The sequence below is a fragment of the Amblyomma mixtum genome, chromosome 6, assembly GCF_055824585.1.
Source record: "Amblyomma mixtum isolate Tamu chromosome 6, ASM5582458v1, whole genome shotgun sequence".
NCBI lineage: Eukaryota > Metazoa > Arthropoda > Arachnida > Ixodida > Ixodidae > Amblyomma > Amblyomma mixtum.
The window spans coordinates 159,468,295-159,489,994 of NC_143017.1; the positions used below are offsets into that span (position 1 = coordinate 159,468,295).

At 48.1% G+C, this 21,700-nt stretch overlaps 1 protein-coding gene across 1 annotated transcript in view; it reads left to right on the top strand.

Moving 5' to 3' along the window:
* Positions 1-654: 654 nt before the first annotated feature.
* LOC149340968 (alkylglycerol monooxygenase-like) overlaps positions 655-21,700 on the top strand; it is a 33,332-nt gene continuing 12,286 nt past the window's right edge. The window contains exons 1-5 of the mRNA XM_089551214.1: positions 655-765; positions 10,139-10,266; positions 14,757-14,908; positions 16,035-16,138; positions 18,534-18,696. Coding sequence (XP_089407340.1) covers positions 655-765; positions 10,139-10,266; positions 14,757-14,908; positions 16,035-16,138; positions 18,534-18,696 — 658 coding nt within the window. The remainder of the gene's footprint in view (positions 766-10,138; positions 10,267-14,756; positions 14,909-16,034; positions 16,139-18,533; positions 18,697-21,700) is intronic.

The window sequence follows — 21,700 nt, forward strand, 5'->3', positions numbered from 1 at the left end:
CACGAGGGCGCTACGCTTCCGCAGGCGTTGGGTTTCCGTTCTGCGAACGAGGGCTGCACGGCGGATGCGGCAAACCAGGCGGCGGTTGCAGCGACGAAGCGCCGATTGACAGAGTGGTGGACGCTGGTGCGACACTAGAACAGTACTGTTTCGTCGGTATTTGCGTGTGTGTTTGCCGCTTCGCGTTTGACAGTGTGGTTTTTATGGGTGTGTATATCCAGCCGGGGCACCTTTGGTAGGCGCCCACCCGTTACAAAGGGAAGGCTACATCATCATCATCATCATCATCATCAAGCTGATTAGTAGTTCAAGGAGTAACGTAGCCGGTTGCGTACGGTGGTTCTTTTTTGCTTGTTTGTCGCTTGAGAGCTGCTTTCGAGTTATCTGTGTCAAATACGCATCATTCGTCCTTGGACTACAAAACGACCTCCTTTTGCGCCACTTACTGCTGAGCGTAAACTACATACGAGAGATACTTTACGCCGAGGCGGCATGCGAGCCGGTTAGAAGATACAAGTGATTGGTGGTAGAGGAGGACGGGAAAGTAAACAAAACGCAAAACTACGCAACGTGTAGCGATTCGTCATCGCGGGAGGCCCCAGCTGCTGAGGATTGAGTTAGCTACGCTCAGTGCCAGAAAAGACTTCCCGAGCGATGGACATTGCCCGCGAAGTTGTGAAGCGATTAGGCTATTTTTTTTACATTGTTAGTCCGAACGAGACCTCTTTCCAGAGACACGAAGGTGTTCCTGATTTCGCTGTTCAGGTAAATTGGCTACCTTTGTTCTCTACGTCTTAGTTCGTCCAGTAAAACTTCTCAATACATGCACTCAAACCAAGCAACCAGGCTTTAGTTTTTATGGCAGCACGTCTTGGCGTCCGGCGCTGGTACCAGATCTCTACACGTCAAAAGGAGTTCTTCAACTCAGCGACTTGGCTTTAATGCTAAAGTCTGGAAAACTGGGAATAAAGGCGGCGTTGTTTCTTTTTCACCATGAGCCGTATAGGTCACTTCGTAACTCAGTTTCGTACCTTTTGATTTGCGAGAAAGGGGAAAAAATTGGACTGATATCCCGTGGGATCCGAACCACCGTAGACGAGGGTCACTGTTTCTTTTAGCGCCGCCTTAACGTACTCTGAAATATACTACGGTAGAAGTAGATGGTATCGAATTCTGTTTCAGTTGAAATGCAGCACCCGCGGCTGGGTCGGATCCTGTAGTCCAGCCGTGACTACAGGTGTTCAATGCGACGCCTTGGGTGGACAGCACAATGCCATAGGTTGAACTATTTCAGACGGCGTGTTCGGTGTCCACTTTCGCCAAGAAAGACGAGTGTAATGCGCTGGCTCGAGATTACGGGGAACATACGATTAGCTCCGGCATATAATGATGGACGAAAATGTGGAATTCGTTTTTTAGCGCAGAAAGAAACCACAGGAAGGAACGAACTTGACAGGACCATCTAGCCTGCAAAGACCGTTCTCGCACAAGAATGTGACTTACAACCTGAATCAGGGACCAATATGTCGATCAATAACTTTCATGCTCTCTGGTCACTCATCCTGTTAAACATCTAGAGCAGACGATGCTAACCCATTCTTGTTATTCTTTTGAGGTAGCTAATAAAGATTTAATGAATGTGCGGAAGTTCTGAGAAGGCGCTAAAAACTAGAGAAACTATTGCTCCATGTTTATGTGTTCTAGCGAGAGACCTGACGTTTATGACTGACGAATATTTCAGAAGAAGTGTATAGGGTCATATTAGATGTCAGCCTGCCTCTAATATGACGCTGTGCCACACTGTGCTATGGAGGAACACGATGCGTAAGGTATACAGTGCAAAAGGTCTAGTGGCGCTGCTGGCGAAAGCTGTAGTAGAGTATTTTTCGGAGTCACTTAACACAGGACATTCTCGACAGCGTTCGCATATGAATATTTTTCATTCCCATTCGATTCTCATTCCTTTCGGAAGTTATGCTATTCGATTCGCATGTGGCATCCACAGCAAAGCTTCTACATTAACAGGTTATTTGGCTTTGAAAAGGGCGCTATCAGAAGACCCTAAAAGTGAATGCGATGATTTTCTGCATCCCTGCTTAGCTAACGACAAAATGTCTTCGCATCCCATCTGAGGTCAACCTAGCCTTCTATGTCCATAAGTCATTTTTGAGCAGTCGGAAAATGATGCTTATGTGACTCTATACTGTTTTTCCTTTTTATTGACCTCGCCAACTTGCTAGCTTGCACAAAGCGCGCCAGTTACAAGGGACATGAAGCACGGAGTAGCATGCCACCTCGGTAATATCCTCTAAAAGATGGCAGAGCAACTTCAAGCCCTTGTGGAGAAAAGTTAGGCAGCCCTTTTTTTTCTGTGATTTAATTTTTTTGTTATTCAATATCTGCGTGATATTCACACCAGTAATGTTTATCGCGGGTCAAAGCAGACGTAGCAGGCTTTAGTAACCACTGCGGTCTTATCGGAGCTCGCTGTAATCTGATGAGTTGTGTAAGAGTAAATCCGGCCACACGCAGCGTCAGTGTTCCTGGGATCCGTCCCGTTCTTATTTCGCGTTGGTTTCTTTCCAAACATGATTCCTGAGTTCCTGTGGCGAGATTTTATGGATTAGCGTAACAATGAAAAAGGAAATTAGAACAATAATTTCGGATTAAGTGACGATTGGGTGTCCTGGAGTGAGAAGTCCCCTTTGAATAAGATTAATATTAAAAAAAAAAAACGCTCACACTCTTTTTGAGAAGAGCAGCAATAGGAGTGCAGTCCCCTCAACCTCTATTGCCCAGGAATACTATAGTCATCGCTGTTAAGAAAAAAAAAAAAAGCTTTACGAATGTACCCTGGCTGGTGCGACAAGATGTGGCACAGTTACGGAGCTTACGCTTGAACTCTGAAATCCCGTGTTCTAACGTCTCTAAATTACTAGCCCGGGCGACACCTTGTTCGAAAAACGTGAGGCTATTTCCGATGACGTTTAGCTGGAAAGTATGGGAGCTGTGCTATATGCGTGTTCAGCTGTGCTGTTGTTCGTGAATTTACTCAAGCGGAGACATGTCTGCTTTATCTGCTGTTGCTCATGCCCTGGGTCGCGAGGATTTTCTTCTTCTCAGCCCTCGCGGAACATAGACAGGAGCGAGTACTCTAGTTTTCCGCTCATCTTCTTATATTTGGTTGTCTTTCCGTTCCATGCAAAAACAGGTGTTGCTAGGGGAAAAAGAGGGCTCGCTAGGGTACGTATGTATAGGGTATGTATGTAGATGTGAAGGAAGTGTTACTTAGAAGCAGTTGCTTAATTAGCGAAGCCGGGATCCTAACTTCTTCATCTATCCTGTCAAAGGCTACAACAACAACTTCTTCATTGCTCTCTCTATCTCTCCGTACTGTTGAGGTTTATTGTATACAGCGACAGCTGTTAGGCGCCCGTGCTGGGTTTCGCGTCGTCGTCGTAGTAGTATATCGAAGTATAGTCGTCGGCGTAACCGATGGGTGCGCTGCCATTAGAACCACTGGGAGGGCGGTTACAGTGGAAGGAGGAGGGTACAGCGAGGGCGTAGGAATACGTAACCGTAGGCTCAGGTCACCGTGGAGACCACCAGGAGGGTGGTTACAGCATAAGGATGAAGGAGAGTATGGCAAGAATGGAAGATGATAAGAAGGGGGAAGATTAGACGAGGAGATACACGTTACAGAAAGTAAGCGACAAGTTGCGCTTGAAATGTAACTGCTTACAGTGGTGAATTACAGCCACAGAAAAATAACTGAACAGTTATAGAAAAATAACCGATTACTAGTGCCATGTTTTCTTTCCAACTTTTATTGCCATAAAACAAATTTATTCAGACTGCAATGAACTACTGCGGCTTGCTTGATATTTGGTTAAACGTTGTTAATTGTGAAGAGGAGTTGTTCTTCGAATCTGTCGTCGCCAATTTTTCCTCGTTCCCTCGGGAACAGATCAGCAGTTACACTGAACTCTCTCTCAATGCAGCCGCTGGAGGGCAGTTTTATGACGTATGAACACCTTGCGCACCATGCTAGTAGTTGCTCACGAATGCCTGCTGCTGGGGCTTGCATGGCCTGTCATGGCCTACGTTAGTAGACGGGTTCGGACAGAGTAGTGATAGCCAGGGGTGGTTCTGAAGAAGACTACAGTTTATGTACGTTTTTCAAGCAGTAAAGTTTCGCACCTGGGAGCCCGCGGGAAACGAAGAGAAGTAAGCTAGTGAGTAGGTCAAATGTTTTAGGAGAATCCCCAAAGATGGAGTAGATTTGTAGGTAGTGAGTAGTACGCTACTACGCTACTGGCACAGGCGCAGTCCAGCTACTTATGTCTTAGATACAGTCTGAGATTTCTAGCCGAGGAAGCTCTGCGCTTGATCAGTGTCCAACCAAGGGGTCAGTCAAGATGGCTTGGGGAGCCGCCCATCGAAAGAAGCGGCACCGTTGCCCTCTCGCAGCCGTTCCGGTGGCGAAGGTCCGCAATTTCGGTGGCGATGTCGCCGTCTCCCAGCTCTGCCACTGTCAGTGGCGGCGGAGGGAAATTCAGTACCATGGATAACCAGCCCTGAATGAATCGGTCGTTGACCAGGGTTGACTGAAAGTACCGCGTCCCACAAGGTCACCAACTTCGAACACCGGCGCTTTGTGGAGATTAAAGGTTTGCCCCTGTCGTTAAACGTTTCAGTGAAGATGAAGGGTTGGTTTCCAGATAGGTGGGATCACATAGCCCATGGGAAAGTTGTGACACCTTCCTTTCGCCTCTGCCTTTCGTTCCGCACGGGGGTAGAAGGTTTCTTCCCTTCACTGAAACAATTAGCTTCGAGTTGTCACACAATGCAGCGTCCGCCACCCCAAAGTGGCTGGTCGCCGAACCCTTTCTCCCGCAACAAGGTAGACCCTTCCGTTGTTGACGCCTCATTGAAGCGCGTCTGTTGATAGCTCACGCGAGATACCCCACGTGAAAATTTCCCTCTAGCTTGAGGTAGATGTCCGATCGTAACAGCCCGGTATAACTAGCAAAATAGCAATGGCGAGCTGCGCTAGTGTGCCAGGTTTATTTTTTATGACTTTTCTTATTTCGCTTAACTACCTCTGCCGCCATTGACGTTGCAGACTACCCCCCCCCCCCCCCCCCCCCTTCCCCGTCCGCGACCATGATGCTGCCTGCTAACGTCCCTTTGCGCACGTGTTTACCTTGGTTGTGTTGACTGCGGTAGAGCGCGTCCTTCATGCGTTTTAATGCTGTGGGCTGTGGCCAACGTGGACCGAATTAGCGAAGGAGCATGCAATATTCTTAAAATAATCGCATAGAACGCATTTTTTTTTGCTGCTGAGTTTGATTCTACAGGCCGTACGCCTGTACAGTAATACGCTTTTTTTTCACGAGTTTCCCCTGACTTTAATGCCCAACCGGAAGCTCAATATGATATCTTGAGAAGCAGGCAGTGAGCCAGTAAGCGAAGCGGCCACTAGGCACGAGGCTCGCCCGAGGGTTGCTCACAGTGACGGGATCTGAAGGCGCAGGCTCCTTTCGCAAGCCCAGGAAAGCCGAACATGCACCGGTCGGTCCATGGCTTGTACCCATTTGAAGAACCTGGTTGACATCTGGGACACTGGAGTTCCGTAGCGAGGACTACTGGTCGGTCACCTACCGCGGTTTTCTAATGGGTGCAGAAGGTTTCCCCAGCGTGGTGCTGCGCTCTTCTGGGGTGAAATGAACGGGAAAAGAGTCTTAGGCAAAATCACACTCAGTGGCAAAGTCTGTTGTTATCTCTCTTCATGGAACGGATGTACAACCGTGAGTATCCCGTGCCTAATTAACTTTAAAAGGCATTCTCGAATTGTTACCATTGATGTTCGTTCCGCACATGTATGGGTACCAACGACAAGAAAGGCCGATGCACCGCGGAAGCAGATTTAAATTTTTGTTCCTTGCAACTTGATATCGCAGGGTAAGTTCACTCTGTCGGTAGACATAGGCTTGTTTGTTGTACGGCTCTTTCCGTACTCCTGATTTCTTGGTTGTATTGTTAGGCGATTTTTCAGTGGAGAGGCACTAAGTGCCGAACTTCAATCTATACAGTTACTTGCACATACTGAAAAAAAAAAAAAAATTGCGCGAGACAGGCAAAGACAAAAACACACATACACAACGCCGTGTTTGTGTCGATGTGTATTTTGGTCCTCGTCCTTGCGACGCTGCCATTATTAAGGCGAAAACTTTTAATGGCTCATTCTCCGGTCCGTACACGTCCGGCGTTACATCCAGCGCCCATGGGGTGACCTTCGGTTTCTTCTTTCACTGCCACTTCCTCCCTTCCTCTGTCCACCGAGATGACAGAATTACTGCTCCATTTCCTTTCCTCAAAACGCGTTGCGTTCAAAGGTGTTTCCAACGGGCAAGGCATCGCGCCAAACGGCTGGTGGCTTTCGGTGGACTCCCTGGCAGCGCTACAACATGCTGTCGCGTTCCACTCCTAAAGACGAAGCTTAAGCGTCATTAATTAGCAGTTAATTAGTATTTAGTCATTAATCAGTGATTTGTCATTACTCAGTATTTAGTCATTAATTATGTGTGACGTCTTCCAGCGGTGACGTCACCAGTGCCATAGAGGCAGTCAAAGTGGTGCAGAAAACAGTTTCGCATCTACGCACTTTAGACAGTCGAAGTGCCCCCTGAGTTTTTTTGACGACAGAAGCCCATATGGTCCATATAGCTTTCCTTCTCATTCTGCAAAACACTAAACAGCAGTGCTGGTTTCGAGAGAATCCTTGCTTTACGCGCCCTCTTCAGCTACATTCCCTCCTCCACGCTCTGTGTGGCAGCCGCCGATTTGGGTGCAGTGGGAGGTAGACTGCGGCACTATCTTACAGGACGGGGGCTCCGTAAAGAACGTGTTCAAGTGTATTCCTTGAGACGATAACTGCCGCAGGAGACGCCTTATCTGTATAGTAGACGCTTTATATCTGTATATAGAAGACGCTTCATATCTTTATAGATAGAATTACACAAATATGAAGCCGCATAGAGTTTCTAAATAGTACCTAGAGGGAGAACTGGCGCCACCGCCGATGCGAGTTTCTTAAAAGGCCACTTCATCCACTGTAGGATGCTAGGAGGGTAGCTGAATGGACAAGTTCGCCATTCATTACGAAGTCTGCGGCGCTCGGAAACACGGACAACACGAAGGAGACACCTCGGGCCTCCTTGGTGTCGGATGAAGTGCAGGGCCGCCAGCTTTCCCTCTAGTTCTATCTTTTGCCTCTACATATCGTAAAGTATAAATGCCTTCTCAGCTGACCCTCAATCTCGCGAGACACAGTAGTAACCGTCCTGTCAGTTTTTTTTTTTCTGTTCTTCGTTTCCGTCAGATACTTGACATCAGCTACTTCAATGTCTTTGCTAAGGACGAACTGACGGGCTAGTTGGTTACACATCTGAAAATTTCCGAGCGCACGAGAACGAAACGAAGACTGAGAGAAAGGACACACACCACAAAGCGCCGTGCACCACGGCGCTTTATGGTGTGTGTCCTTTCTCCCAGTCTTCGTTTCGTTCTCGTGCGCTCGATGTCTTGTTTTTTCCATGTGAGCAAGTAATCTCCTTTACTGCCGGTGCAGCCAGGGATGTCTTCAGAGGAGTGCAGGCTTCTCCGGGCTGAAAGATGCGACAACAAACGAACGAACAAACAAACAAACAAACAAACAAACAAACAAACAAACGAACAAACAAACAAACAAACAAACAAACAAACAAATGAACAGTTAGATTGTCGCTCACGTGCAAGGTATTTGCGTGCGGCTTGCCGTTTACTAAAACGTTTCCTTTTGATGGATACTACCTTATTGTATGGGCTCACTGCCATCGCTGCCGAGAAAGCATGATGAGTCATTGCAATGCCACACGTCGGAATAAATGAGCAAGGCTATGTCTTGAACCGGCTCGCGCCGCTATCTCTCATTTTATCCTCCAGACTGCAGCATCTGCCTGCATGAGTAATAGTTTAGGCCAGGTTTTTCTGATAAACCACTGCCTATACCATATCTCACAAGTAGTTTGCAGTCCTGTGAATGCTGTGGTGATCTGAGCCAATCAGAACGGTACGGGGGGCAAAACGTGTTCCTCCCGTTATAAATGTTGTCTATATACGGTCTATAGACTTTTCATAGACTATATTGTCTTCGTATATTTCCTTTTGTCTATTCATTGCCTATAGACTGTCTACAGACAAAAGTCTACTAAAAGTGTATGGCTATAAACCTAGAAATTTTCTATAAACTGTCTATAGGATTTGTATTGCCTATAGGCTATTGCTTATAGATGAATTATAACTAATGAGTTCGGAATTTATCTCCGTAATTAAAATGCCATCAAACCAAAAGTTAGACATAAGTAGTAAGTGGTTTTATTACATGGCAAATGGAAGGAAAAAGATTGTTGCTAGCCCCGGCATCTGCCATCGCTGTTGGAAGAACCTGAGCTAGGACAGCGGAAATAAAGGATAGCAGGCAGTGTGTAGAAGTGAAATGAATGACGTTAGAGGATAGTAGAAAGGACAGGGGGAGAGGAACACTGGTAATAAATCTATTTACGTATTAAAATAACAACATATATACAGGCCGCACGCGCGTGAAGGTCTTGCAGAGCATAGTACAAGCACATGCGCACGACACAAAGCACAAAACAGCTGGAGTGGGGGCTTCCAGCTGTTCATCGTCCGAGGTAGCACACGCGGAGCGTTCGGTCAGTGCACGTAACTGCCTGGCGGAGAACAGGCGGGACGTCAAGCCCGTCATGGTTTGGTTTATGGTTTATGGGGTTTAACGTCCCAAAACGACTAAGGCTATGAGAGACGGCGTAGTGGAGGGCTCCGGAAATTTCGACCACCTGGGGTTCTTTAACGTGCATGGACATCGCACAGTACACGGGCCTCTAGAATTTCTCCTCCAAAGAAATTCTAGCCGCCGCGGCCGGGATCGAACCCGCGTCTTTTGGGTCAGCAGCCGAGCGCCATAACCGCTGAGCCACCGCGGCGGCTTCAAGCCCGTCAGTTCGAGTAATGCACAGAGGCTCACCATTGCTTACTCACGGTGCGCACTGTCTGTAGGATTTGTATTGCCTGTGTACACTATCCTCTAGGATTTCTCTATAGACAGCCTATAGACGTTCTAGAAAACAAGTCTATAGAAAGTCTATAGACTGTCAAAAGAAATTTTGTAACACTTCGTGGCCCTCATCCCGTGGCCAGTGTCAGGAAAGAATACCAGTGTGCAGCTACTTGGCGCAGGAGACTCGGCCGACTCAGCGGGCGGTATGTCTACGAATGGCGGCGTACTATCTCGCATCAGGCATTCGGAGTGTTGTGTTCTCGCGGTCGTTCCCTGCTAATTTAAGCAGTGAACGAAGCGCTCGCTGCAATTTCAGAACCCCACCCTGAACTACTTTTCGATTACTGTTATAACTGTCTGAAAAATAGTCACGACACTGCCCATATATTTTAGGGACTATTGGTTGTCTTCCTTAATTGTCCCTCATTAGACGGGAGAGCTCTACCTTTCACAGTGCTGCAAACAATTTGTGAGATGAAGTATAACTAATGAGTTCAGAATTTATCTCTATAATTAAAATGAAATCAAACCAAAAGTTTGACGGAAACATGTCTCGTTTGGATGGTGCATGACGAAGGAATAAACGGTGGCAACCGAAAAACAGAATAGTTTGACGTTTCGTTGATGGTGAACAAAGCTCGAAAACGTCAAACTACTTTGCATTCTGGTCTGTCGTCTGTCACGCTTTTCACGTTTTGGATTGCTATGCTCGGAGATTCATTGAAGGAAAAGCTGCATCCCTCGTTCACTCTCCTCCTCCTCCCTTCATCAGAGCGCCAAATAGAATAGGAGGAGAATTTCTCGACATCCATGCTGGTGAATACTGCAGTGCACTTGAATTCATTGGCCAGAAGGTGATCACGTGATCCCGGAGTCATGACGCCAGTGAAGCACTCTTTTACAGAACATTCCTAGGATTACGACGTAAGCCCCGGAAACCAACCCAATCCCTGTGAAAGCGAAAATGCTTCAATTCATCCACTGACTGCGAATTTCTTCTTTGCGTGTTACCCGCAGGTCGTACCTTTTCTGTTGATGTTTCTGCTGATCGAACTTGTCATCAACCATCTCCATCACCGTGACCGCTTCCAGCTTGACGATAGCATAACCTCATTTGGACAGGGAATTATTCAAGATCTTTTCCGGTGAGTAGATGCGGCCTTCCGGCAACATGCATACAAAAAAAAAAAATACACGTTTGAAATGTTAGTATCTTGTAGCAGAAACTGTATCAGTGTCATGACGCAAGTATGCATTTTATAACCAGATGCCACTGGATACGATACACGCTCTGACTTGTAATAATAGAAACCTTTAGCATACAGTGTACCGTGTTACCGTTACCGTTACCGCAGTACCGGGAGCCCGGCCACCGCCGGTGAGCACGCACTGACTGGTCCCGATGCCGTAGGCGCGCGCGCAGCTGCTTGGTACCTGGCGCCATCTGGCGACGTCAATACGATTTGCGCATGCGCATTGGCTGCACGCGGGCTCACGGTACTCCGGTACCGGTAACGGTAACACGGTATTCGGTACGCTTTAGGTGTCTAATAATAAATGCTTCTAATAAATGTCTAATAAATTCTTCAAGACAGGTTTCGACGGAAGGTTCATGCAGCCCGCAGCCAAAAAAAAAGAAGGAAAAACAATCAGCCGATTACAGCGCTTTTGGTTGCGTGCTTTCCTCTATTTAGTCCTTGCGCACATCTGCATACACTGCTTAGCTGAAAGTAGTTATTTTGATAAACAATTTCCAAACCGCTGCACCTAGCGGCTGCCTGAAAAAGTTCTCACAATACGGGATGTGACGTCAGCCTTACCCGTCGCAAGCTATCGCTAGCGCGGGCGCCGCACGAAAGTGGCGTCCTTAGACATCCCAGGTGTACCGCAACTTTATCAGAGCCCCATTAAAGGGAGACTGAGGCGGTTTTCGAATCAGCTAATTTTTTATGGTTTTGAAGTAGTGTCATTGCTGATCACGTCAGTGAAATTATTTTTTCGATTTTGGCCAAAACAGTGGCGCAATCACCAATTAAAAACGCGATGTTTAAATCTCCCGCGCCGCGCGCGACCGCAGGAGAGGAGAACAGCGGAGAGCGAAACCTCGTCCATGTCGGCCAACGTGACGTCACGTTGAGGAGCCAGGGATACTTCGGCGCACCCGAGAGAGCTTTCAGCGCGCGTTGTTTCTCGTGCTGCATGCTTTGTTCCTCGTACTGCGTGCGTTGTGACGTACAAAGCGTGTCAGCCGACCTTGAGAATCAGATTCAACACGAGGTACTACTCTGCTTTCGTGTCCACGAACAACTACGCCCGCGACTTTGTCGTCTTCCACTGTTTTCCGCAAGATCATACGCTCGCAGCGCAAGCGCTCGCTGCTTTGACGAAGAATTCAAGCCGACCAAAGCAAGCGTACTCTGCTCGAAGAACTTTCGTGAGACCGGCTACATGCAGAGCTTGTCCCTAATGTGATCTCTGGAGATTTCGGTCGCGGCTGAACCATGACGCAGTTCCTTTCATTTCCTCGCGCATGAGAGGCGTGGCACCATTTCGAAGAAGCGCCTCTTCTAAAAGCAGGAACATGCTCACTAGAAACATGCCCCTGCAGAAACCTAATAGAGGCTCAAGCATGTGTTGCTCTTCTCAGCTTATAGGTGCGGCCAGACCACCTGAATCGTGCTCAGCAAGGCTCGGTTAGTGATTTTATACTCGGTTCGACGTGTCCAAGCAAGCAAGCAAAGCAAAACACAATAAAGCAAAGCAAGCAAGCATTGAAGCTCTTCATATGTGGCATCTCGTTTAATCGTATCTAAGCGATTAAAATGAAAGCGTTCGTCGTTCTGATTTCGGATGCAAGTTTAACAGAGAAATGAATGCCAACAAAGTTTATGCAAAAAAACATCATGTCCCGCAACCTTAGTCAGTTTCTTCTTCAAGTTGTGGCAGCGAACGAGTTGCAGCTAGCTTGGCCTATAAACACACATATAGTTGGCCACTACTTCACTGAACCTAAACTGCAAATCTAGGAAGGGCGAACGTTTCCGAGGCAGCGATTAATATTTTCTGGCATCTGCTGAACGCGCCACGAGTGAAGCAGCAGCCTTGTGCGCGTATTTAGCTTGGTTTCCAGCGCACAATGATTCCTTCAATATCCTGTGGTCACATGCCTCGTAGTGCTTGGCCACTGTGCTTCGCTAATTTTGACATCGGCTTTGTGCTGCTTCATCGTTTCCTTGAAATACTTTCTTGCCCCAACCTACGCCGGGTAGTGAGAATAGGATTTTTTGTACACAGCGCTTTGAGCCTTTTCTTTAGGATGAAGCTCTTTCGGGCGAGCCAGGAGGCGTCCGGCGGTGGTAATTGACTTGCGTATTGTTCGCACCCCTTCCTTTCCGAGAATACCAGCCGAGGTTGTGCTGGCACCTTTTACGCATGATCTGCATACGCGTCTTTCACGCTAGCGTATGCTTGTGCTAGGCGTATAATTTTTTGCTCGTGTCTTTTTTGCTTTCAGGTGATACGTGAAATGAACAAACTGTAGTATCCTTTTCTTTGGAGGTCAGTAAAAAAATAGTCGCCATATTCGCTTTTACAACGCCACGGAAAGCTGCGATCTGCACTCAGCGCAGCGCCGGATCCGCATCGGCAGCTTCTCCAGTCCTCAAAATGACGTCACGACCTCGCTTGACCAATCACGGGCGGCGGCGCGCCGCGCGGCGTGCCCCGCGGCACAGGCCGCATATTTCGGCTAAAAAAGGCAATTCGCGCTTGTTTTTGCCTTATTTGGATGCGATATTCGAGCATACAGCATGAAAAACTATAGGACGCCGCTGCCAGCCGGATTTTCAAAAAAAGTGCTTCAGTCTCCCTTTAAGGACCCGAGCCTGTCTTAGTGCTTGAAGCGCCAGAACCGCAGTAAGTGGCAGTACGCTTGGCCACGAATCTCTTCCAGAGGCGTAGAGAGGAATGTGGGAAAAATGGATAGACGGGTACAGGTACACTGCTGGCGTGTATCGTGCACAGCGTCGGCAAGCAGGTGTACACACCCGCGGCAATCGCGGTCACGCCGGAAGCAAGAGTGCAGTGCTCTCCTGATACTGACGTGTCCTCCACATTTTTTTTGCCACACTCTTCTGCTAACCCCAGAGCAAGCGTCCTTTTGGACGTTAAACCTTTGCCTTTTTATTTGTATTGTCTCTCCTCTGATTAAAAATAAAAGAAATAGGGGCTCAGTTTAACGCGATTGGGACTGACACTGCAGATTCGATTTAGTTTCAAGCAAGCACAATTCTGTAGAAGCTTTTCCACTTTTGGTACACACTGACTCTGTCCCTGTTTTCGTTATTTGTTTCTTCGGAGCGGCAAGTTACACAATAAGGCATTTCGTAATTCTTGCCTTGAAAAATCGGCGCCGATCACGCATTCTCGATGAATGGTTTCCCGACGTTGCACTGACCTGGCGGCAGCACTGGCCCATATACGCAAACATGACATATCAACTGGCTTGCATGTCTTATAACAAGGGGTATACACTGGGTGTTTCATCTAAAACTTTACACAGGTTCTAAAAATAGGCTTTTTGAGTTACAAGAGCGCTTTTTTCGGCATAGCATTGTCAGCAGTGTACTACATCAGAATACATATAAGATGCGCTAACTAGCAGGCTGGTTAACTAATATTGAATAGTTATGCTTTTAACTATTACTTTTCCACTCCTTAATTATTGAGAGGCGTGTAGCCCACCATAATTAATATCCATGAAAGTTTTTAGAATTTAGAAAGTGCGATTACCCTTGGCGCTGTGGCCAACAAATTTTGGGTGCTAGCGGCAAAATACTAGCGCTTTCGTGAAGCTTGCAAGCAAAGTAACTAACATCTCTAGTGCATGCAACTCGTCAAAATAGCTACAGTATGTAGATCCCCAGCGTGGACGGTAACCGCGTTTTCGAAATTCTAAAAACTGATATGGACATTAATAACAGTGGGCTACACGCCTCTAGATCATTAAGGAGCCTAACAGTAGTAGTCAAAAGTTATCTATTCAGCATCAGTTAACCAGCCTGGTAGTTAGCACGTGATAGCTGTATTCTGACGTAATACCCGATGTCAATGCTATGCCGAAAAAAGCGCTCTTCTAATTTAAAAAGCTTATCTTTAAAAGTTGTGTAAAGTCTTAACTGAAACACCTTGTATACCGCCCCGCACGTGTGATAAAGAACGACGATATCTGTGGCCGCATAATCGACGAGTGCTCAGGCGAGCCGATATTAGCGCCTCCTGAAGGTACACACAACGCCACGTACCAACAGTGAAAAGCCAGCAGTCTCCGATGTTTGCCTTAACCGCATTGTAACGTCAGTACCGGATTATTCGGATTTCTTTCGCCGACGCTTTTTCTCCGCAACCTCTTTCTAGAAGCAGTTTTTAGTAGCAGCTAGATTTATCTCACAAGTCCGCCATATAAACTGATTTTTTTTCTTCATGTATTAACCAAGCGTGTATAGAGTCACCAACGTTTACAATCATTCTTCCGCAAAGGCAATTGGTTTGGTAGGTTAGCGTCTGCCGCTAAATGGATAGTTGAACAAGTTGAGTGACAGAAACGCACTGCGCCTGAAATACCTTCTTCTGACAGCCTTGTCACAGAAGGCACCCTTCTGGGTGGCTACATCTACGTGTACGACAACTTCGGGATTGTGACGCTTCCGTGGAATGCCACCACCACCTGGTTCTTTGCTTTGCTGGCCGTCGACTTCGCCTACTACTGGGTGCATCGCTGGTGTCATGGTAAGCGTGTCACATTTAGGCTCCTTAGAGCATTCATCAGCATGTGAGGTGAACCTAACAATTTGGCTTAATTTCGCAAAGAGAAGAGGTCGCCGGAAAATTTATTGATTTCTTAGCCATGGAAAAGTATAATGCAATTAAATAGAAATCAAGTTAAATAAAAGGCCCACCCAGTCATTCGGTAAATGCGTAGCTGAGTAAGCAAGCTAGCAACAGTGCGGCTCATTGGAAGCAGCGGTTTGAAACATACAGTGAGTAGTTTGTTACATGCGCGAGAGGCACACACGTGTGACAAAGAGGTGTATCGAAACCATTACACAGTTGAACCTCGTTATAATGAAGCTGAAGGGGACCCGGTGATTAATTTGTTATAGCCGTAGCTTTGTTATAGCCCGTGTTGGCTGAACTTCCAAGGGGAATTGTCATTCCTTCGTTATAAACCGTTTCGTTATAACGAGGCTGGACTGTACGTAGCTTCATTGCCTTGGCGCGTTCGGCATTTGATGACATGCGAATATGGTGCATGGCTAAAAAAAGAATAAAAATACGAAGACAGCACTTCAGGAGATGTGGAGGTTACAGGTCGATCCGCACGACGGAAAAAAATTCTGCAATCGTCCGCGGGCCAGGTGTAATGTGGCGCATCTGCTGCGGGGAAACGCGCCGTGATCAGCTCATGCGCAGCATGATTCGATGTCGGCTATAAATCCAGTAGCCCTCGATGGGTGGACGAGAGCAGGGATTCGATCTGTCGTGCCATTCGCCATGCTAAAGGAGCCCTCGAAGGCTTCATAACTGTCGTTACTAGACGAACTTGGCGTGCGCAGTGCATGGCCATGCACCATAACTTTTATTTTTATTTTTAACAAACCAGCCATTCGAAGCATTAAAAATAGGAAGCTTCCTTGTGTTACTGTGTTTAGGAAACCTTTCGCTACCATCCGAAACATTTTTTCGTCAAGAAATAATGAGCTATATCCAGGATAAGCGACATGGTGGCTCTTATATTTTTGACGCCACTTCACAGCTACGATAAAACATCTGTTACACGAACCAGCGTCTAACCTCATGCGTTTTTCTTGTTCATTTCATTGATGCCTTCTTGCTGGACCTCCGTTGCTTTCAGAAATTAACCTGGCTTGGTCGGGCCACCAAGTACACCACAGCTCTGAGTTCTTCAACCTAGCCACTGCCGTGCGCAAATCAGCTCTGCAAGCAATGTTTGAACCCGTAAGCATACATGTCGTCTTACAAAAGTCATAAAGAATGTGGAGGAAAGAAAGCACTATCTGTAGTAAGCCCAACCGATCGAGGTGTAAATGCGTTAGCGTTTCAGATCTCACCAAAATGTTTCGAGGTATAGAAATGGGCGTATATTTGGATCATTTGCGGTAGGTGCGGTGTTCGATCCCCAGTGCCTCCTTGTACCACCCGGAGATGCAATGAAAAGCCTTCCCCTTGCCTAGTGCTCAGCTTATCTGGACTGAAATGTTTGGAAAATGGGTCTCGGACCCCACCTTAAAACTCATCATCATCATATCTCGATCACTGACATGGAATTAACTTCGTGTGCAGCATGCGACCATGTACCATGCGTATACCTGGCTACTGCTACATTCAAAATTTGCTTTCACGCGCTGGGCATCTGCGTTGAGCTTTATTCTGGGCAGGCGAGATCCTGTCGTGTAGCGCAGACAGCTTGCGAAGTGTACATGCTCAAGGAATTAACGAGTTGAGTTGAGAGGCTGTCAGCTACAGGTGGTGTTAACCTCGCGGTTTCTGTCGGCAATTCCTCCACCGTAAGGAATTCATGAGTCGCATTCTAGTGCAGCGCTTTCTAGATGGCGCTAATGCACTAAGACGCTAATAAGCATTGATGTAATTGAGCTGTACAGACTTTAGCACTTCTGTGTGCAGTGTGTTTTGGTAAGGTGGGCGATGACCTACCTTGCGTCGTTTAGTGACTTTAACCTCTCTGATTCTGTAAACAACAGACCACTTTCGGTGAACTAAGATGACCTTTGTTAGCGTTGCAACAGCTGCTCCTGATGCACCGTCTGTAGCACGAACAGTCCGCTGCACAGGTTGAATGTTCTTTGAAGTGTTTGTCAGACGCTTAATCCAGGTATATCTCGGTTGGTTTGGCGGAGGCCTCCAGCTTTCGCCATTTTCCTCGATCCAAACTCTCTCGTCAGTTTTGCCTGCACTTGTGCGCTTGTATTGCTCCGCTCATCAAGACCCTGTTAGGAGACATCGTTCCTGGCAACCCGACTCCCACCACTATCTTCAGCGGTGCCGCTGGACGAAGATAACGGTAGCGAGACGCAGATCAAGTACCCCCCCCCCACTTCCCTTCCTTCTAACGCCCCATACGCAGCTGCAGCCGTAAAAAAGGAGACGCAGATTTTTGCTCCGTTTGTGAATGTGTATACCGCCTAAGACCGTGTAACTTGTCAGAAGTTAGGCCAACCACGGCGTTTTTTCTACCTCCTCTGATTTTACTGAAGCTGTCACCGTACATTCTCCGCAGTTTTCTGACCATTTGTGCCAAATTTCGCCATGGGGCGGTGTGTTGTAGCTGCTCAAACGAATTCTAAAACTTCCCATTTCGTCGTTTGAATCGTGGAGAGTTCTAGTAATTATCCCTTCAACTGAGCTCTTCTGTGCTGAATTGGGTGAAGTGTATTTGGCAAGCACTTTCAGGTCTGAATAGTAGGACACAGGCACCCCCCCCCCCCCCAAAAAAAAAAAAAAGAAAGTATGTAGTATTATCTTTCAATCACTCACCAACTGGGCAGAAATTCGGCTTATTTATACTATATATTTACGTTACGCTATCCGACAGCATGTTCTTTCGCGCGCGCGTCTACCAGACGACGTGACGCGTCGGGCACGCCCGCTCTTTGCCCGACAGTAGGGACGACGGACCAATGGAATGCCTTTTGCGAAGATGACGTCATTTCCAAGGCTCAGCCGCGAAGAGCCATTGTATCTTCGCCAGTCTTTAGTCGCGGAGGTCCCGGCCCCCGTCCCCTAGGCCTGCGTGCCAGGGACGTGGAGTAGGGGGCCTCCTACATCGGTGGAAATAAAAGTTGTTATCATCATCATCATCATCGGGCGGTGGCTGGGATGCCAGCGTAGAGGACGAGGAGGCTGAGTTTCCGAAAGGTAGTCGAAAGAGCTTTGACTTGAATTTCTACATCTTGCGGAGAATATCTTCGATGCCAGGTCTGAGCACTGGGTTTGTTTGTTCACAATGTTCAGAACCTGGCCAGTGGCACTTTAATTGTGACAGTCTGAACGGAGCGCAAGAAAACATCCGGAGCGCGCCATACGGAGGCAGCTGGTACGTACTATAACAATCGGCGCCTGTGGCCGCGCCATCTAGGGCGCTTCGTGGGAAGTTCGCAAAAGTGTCGAGCTAGGGATTTCCGAAGCAGGCGTTCGGGGCGCTGTTTCATCTATGTCATAAACAATTTATTGGGGAAATTTGATCAATCGGTTTATTTATCATCATTTCGGCGTTACGAACTCCGGATCTGTACCATCGCTTTCAATGATAAAAAAAGCGTGGTTACGTGCATACTCACCCTTTCTTCTTTGTTTCTGTGCGAACTTTCCGCAGCTGCTCTACCTGCCACTGGCACTGGTATTGTCACCGAGCATGTACCTGGTACACCGGAAGTTCAACCTCTTCTTTCAATTTCTGCTGCACACCGAGACTGTCCAGACGCTGGGACCACTTGAACTTGTATTCAACACACCCAGCCACCACAGGGTTCACCACGGTATTCTACCGCATTATGTTGCAGTCTCCAACACGAAAAAGAAATGAATCAAAATGAAACAGTTTCGTTCTAAATTCAATTATAGGATTTCCTCAGCCGGCAAAAATTAAGAACCTGTGAATACTTAATCAAAAAGTCTGTTCCACGTTTTCGTGATCGCACATGTGCATTTACTCGCAGAGGCAAGCACACCGTCTTTCACACACACACACACACACACACACACACACACACACACACACACACACACACACACACACACACACACACACACACACACACACACACACACACACACACACACACACTCACACACACACACACACACACACACACACACACACACACACACACACACACACACACGCACGCACACACGCACGCACGCACGCACGCACACGCGCACACACGCACGCACGCACGCACGCACACACGCGCGCACACGCGCACACGCGCGCTGTTGGGAACGGGCCACAATCCCACCGCTGGAACCAGTGTTAAAGATGGGGCTTCTATCCCACCGCTGGAACCAGAGTTGAAGACGGGGGGGTCCTGGAGATGACTAACTCGTTTAGCCCCGCAGGTACCGGCTCCGAATGACGATGTCGGACTGCGTTATCGAGGAAACTGTACAGAAGGGTTTATTCTACATATTTACAGATGAGAATCGAATCGAATCCGAATGCAATGCTCCGATCACACAACATCCCGTTAAATACGGTTCGCGTTCCCCAGATCCCTGACTGGGGAACTTAGTTCGAATAACGTTGTCCAATCGGATGGGCCAGTTGATGATGCTGGCAGTACCACCCACGGCAGGGCGGTGCTGATGCCCTCTCGCTCTCTCACAGCTCGGGGGATGAGAAGGGGAAGACAGTCATCAAACACAGATGCGTCACCTTGACCACTGCCGCAAGTTTTCTGTGCGTTGCCTCCGTGGGAAAGCAGAATCCCGCAGTCTCCTCGCAGGTGGTTGAACCTTCTCGAACTCCCCCGCCGGATGGCCGAAGCACGAGACCCCTTCGACACAGCGTCTTTCAATTAGCAGCCTCGCTCAGCGTGACCTTGCGTAGCATCATCCCGTTCGGTGACCCGAAGGCCGACTCGGACAACGTATACCGCTGTTTCTGCTGCCTAACGACGACACTCGTCTGACAGTAATTTCTCCCAGGCCCGTGGGAGACAGCCTCCTTCGATCGGTTCGGAGGTTCGGTGATTTGGAGTGCAACAGCCCCGGCCGTCGTCGTCTATGCTTCTGCCGCCGGCGCCAGGCCTCGTCATATCCCTTGCTTTGCGATGAGTCACACCCGGCTCCCAGGACCACGTTGTCCACTCTTAACAGCTCGTCCGCGGCCCGAAAAATCTCCAATGGCCAGCGTTCACGACCGCTGGGCAGGAAGAGATGAGGCCGGAGTCGGGTGGAAGGGCTGGTTTCCAGAAATGGCATCCAAGCTCGAACATTCAACAAAGAATGGCATCAGTGGACTGTTCCACGAGACAGGGCACTGACCCACAAGCAAGCGCTCGGAATTTGCCAAAGACCCACCAGGCTTCCCACAATGACAACAAATGTTTACTAAAACATGATTGGATTTTGGCGTAATTTTGTGCGGACAAAGCGCGAAATCTCCCCTATGAAATCGCAAAAGACGGACTGCTTGGATCAAAAAAAAAAAAGAACACACAGTAGGTTGTCCTACTAAGTACTCCTGTCTACAACAATCGGCTGAATCCATCAGCATTTCCGTGCGGTTTTCCCTTCCTGAAACGCATCGAGAAATTGTTTTTGGAGAGCAGGACTCCGTCTAAGCAAGCGACCATTTTTGGGGGGACAAAACTGTCATAATCATGTTTGAGACGATGGTCAGTCTCAAATATGAACTTTGCGCCGTTCAAGTAACTCTGGTAACCCGACAATATCTGTGCCGCCTAAACCAAACGCGCGCTCTTTGTCTAAAGCGCTTAACGCTTCTCTACATGTCAGCCTGCGGCTGACGTACTGAACATGGTGCTCTCCGTGGCCGTCGCTAACTTGACTTAAAATAACACGTAGTCCTCCATCACTGGCGTAACACTGAACTTAACTCTTCACCATAGTAAGTGGTCCGAAGCAAAGGTCTGGACCCGAGCGCATCTCTCAGGCTCCTTAAAGGGCCACTGACCAGGGTCCGGACATTTTTGAAAAACAAGCCCACTGCATAGATGAGGCATCGAAGATAACCTCTGCAAAATACTAGAGCCATGCGCGCCCCGAAAAGCTGCGAAAATTCAAATCAAAGCCCGTTCGTTCTTTCCTTCCTTCAAAAACGGGCCCGGCCCACTACTCTGCACCCCGCTGACGTCAGGGGGGGCTACTTTCGCTAAAGGCACTCCATTGGTGCATCGTTCTGACTGACGGGAGAAGGTTGGGCGTAGCCTTGGCGTCGCGTCGTCTGCACAACGCTTTCCGCAGCGCCTTCTGTTCTGGCTCATGCCTACAAACCCGCATGAAGGAACAAAAAAAAAAAAAACTGCGGAGGGAGCGTGCGGCGACAGCCTTGAACCCTAGCCATAAAAAGTAAAAAAACAGTAAAACTGAGGGAGTTGGCTCGCCCCCCCCCCCCCCCCCCCCCCCCCCCCCCCCGCCGTGATCCCGTCACGAGACGCTCTGCGTGCGCGCTCCCTTCTCAGTTTCTTTTCTTCTATGCGAGCCCCCCAAAACAAGGTTTTAATTAGTAGTGCAGCAGAGCCTTTCCCTCGCTCGCCCACTTTACCGCTCCGCACACATACCGCTTATCTTTCGTGCATCTTGCGTACGCCTTGACTCCAATGAATGACATATGCTTTGGAGCGGAGAAAAGACACAAACACACAGAACACAAACACGCATGGAGAAAAGCAAACGGGCGGTTGCCGGGTCCGCGCTTCGCCGTGTGTATCGAACACAACCGACTTCCGCCCCTCCGCTCGTGAAACGGTGGGGAGGCCTAAAAGAAAATGAAAAGGTGGCTCGTTAACTGGGAAT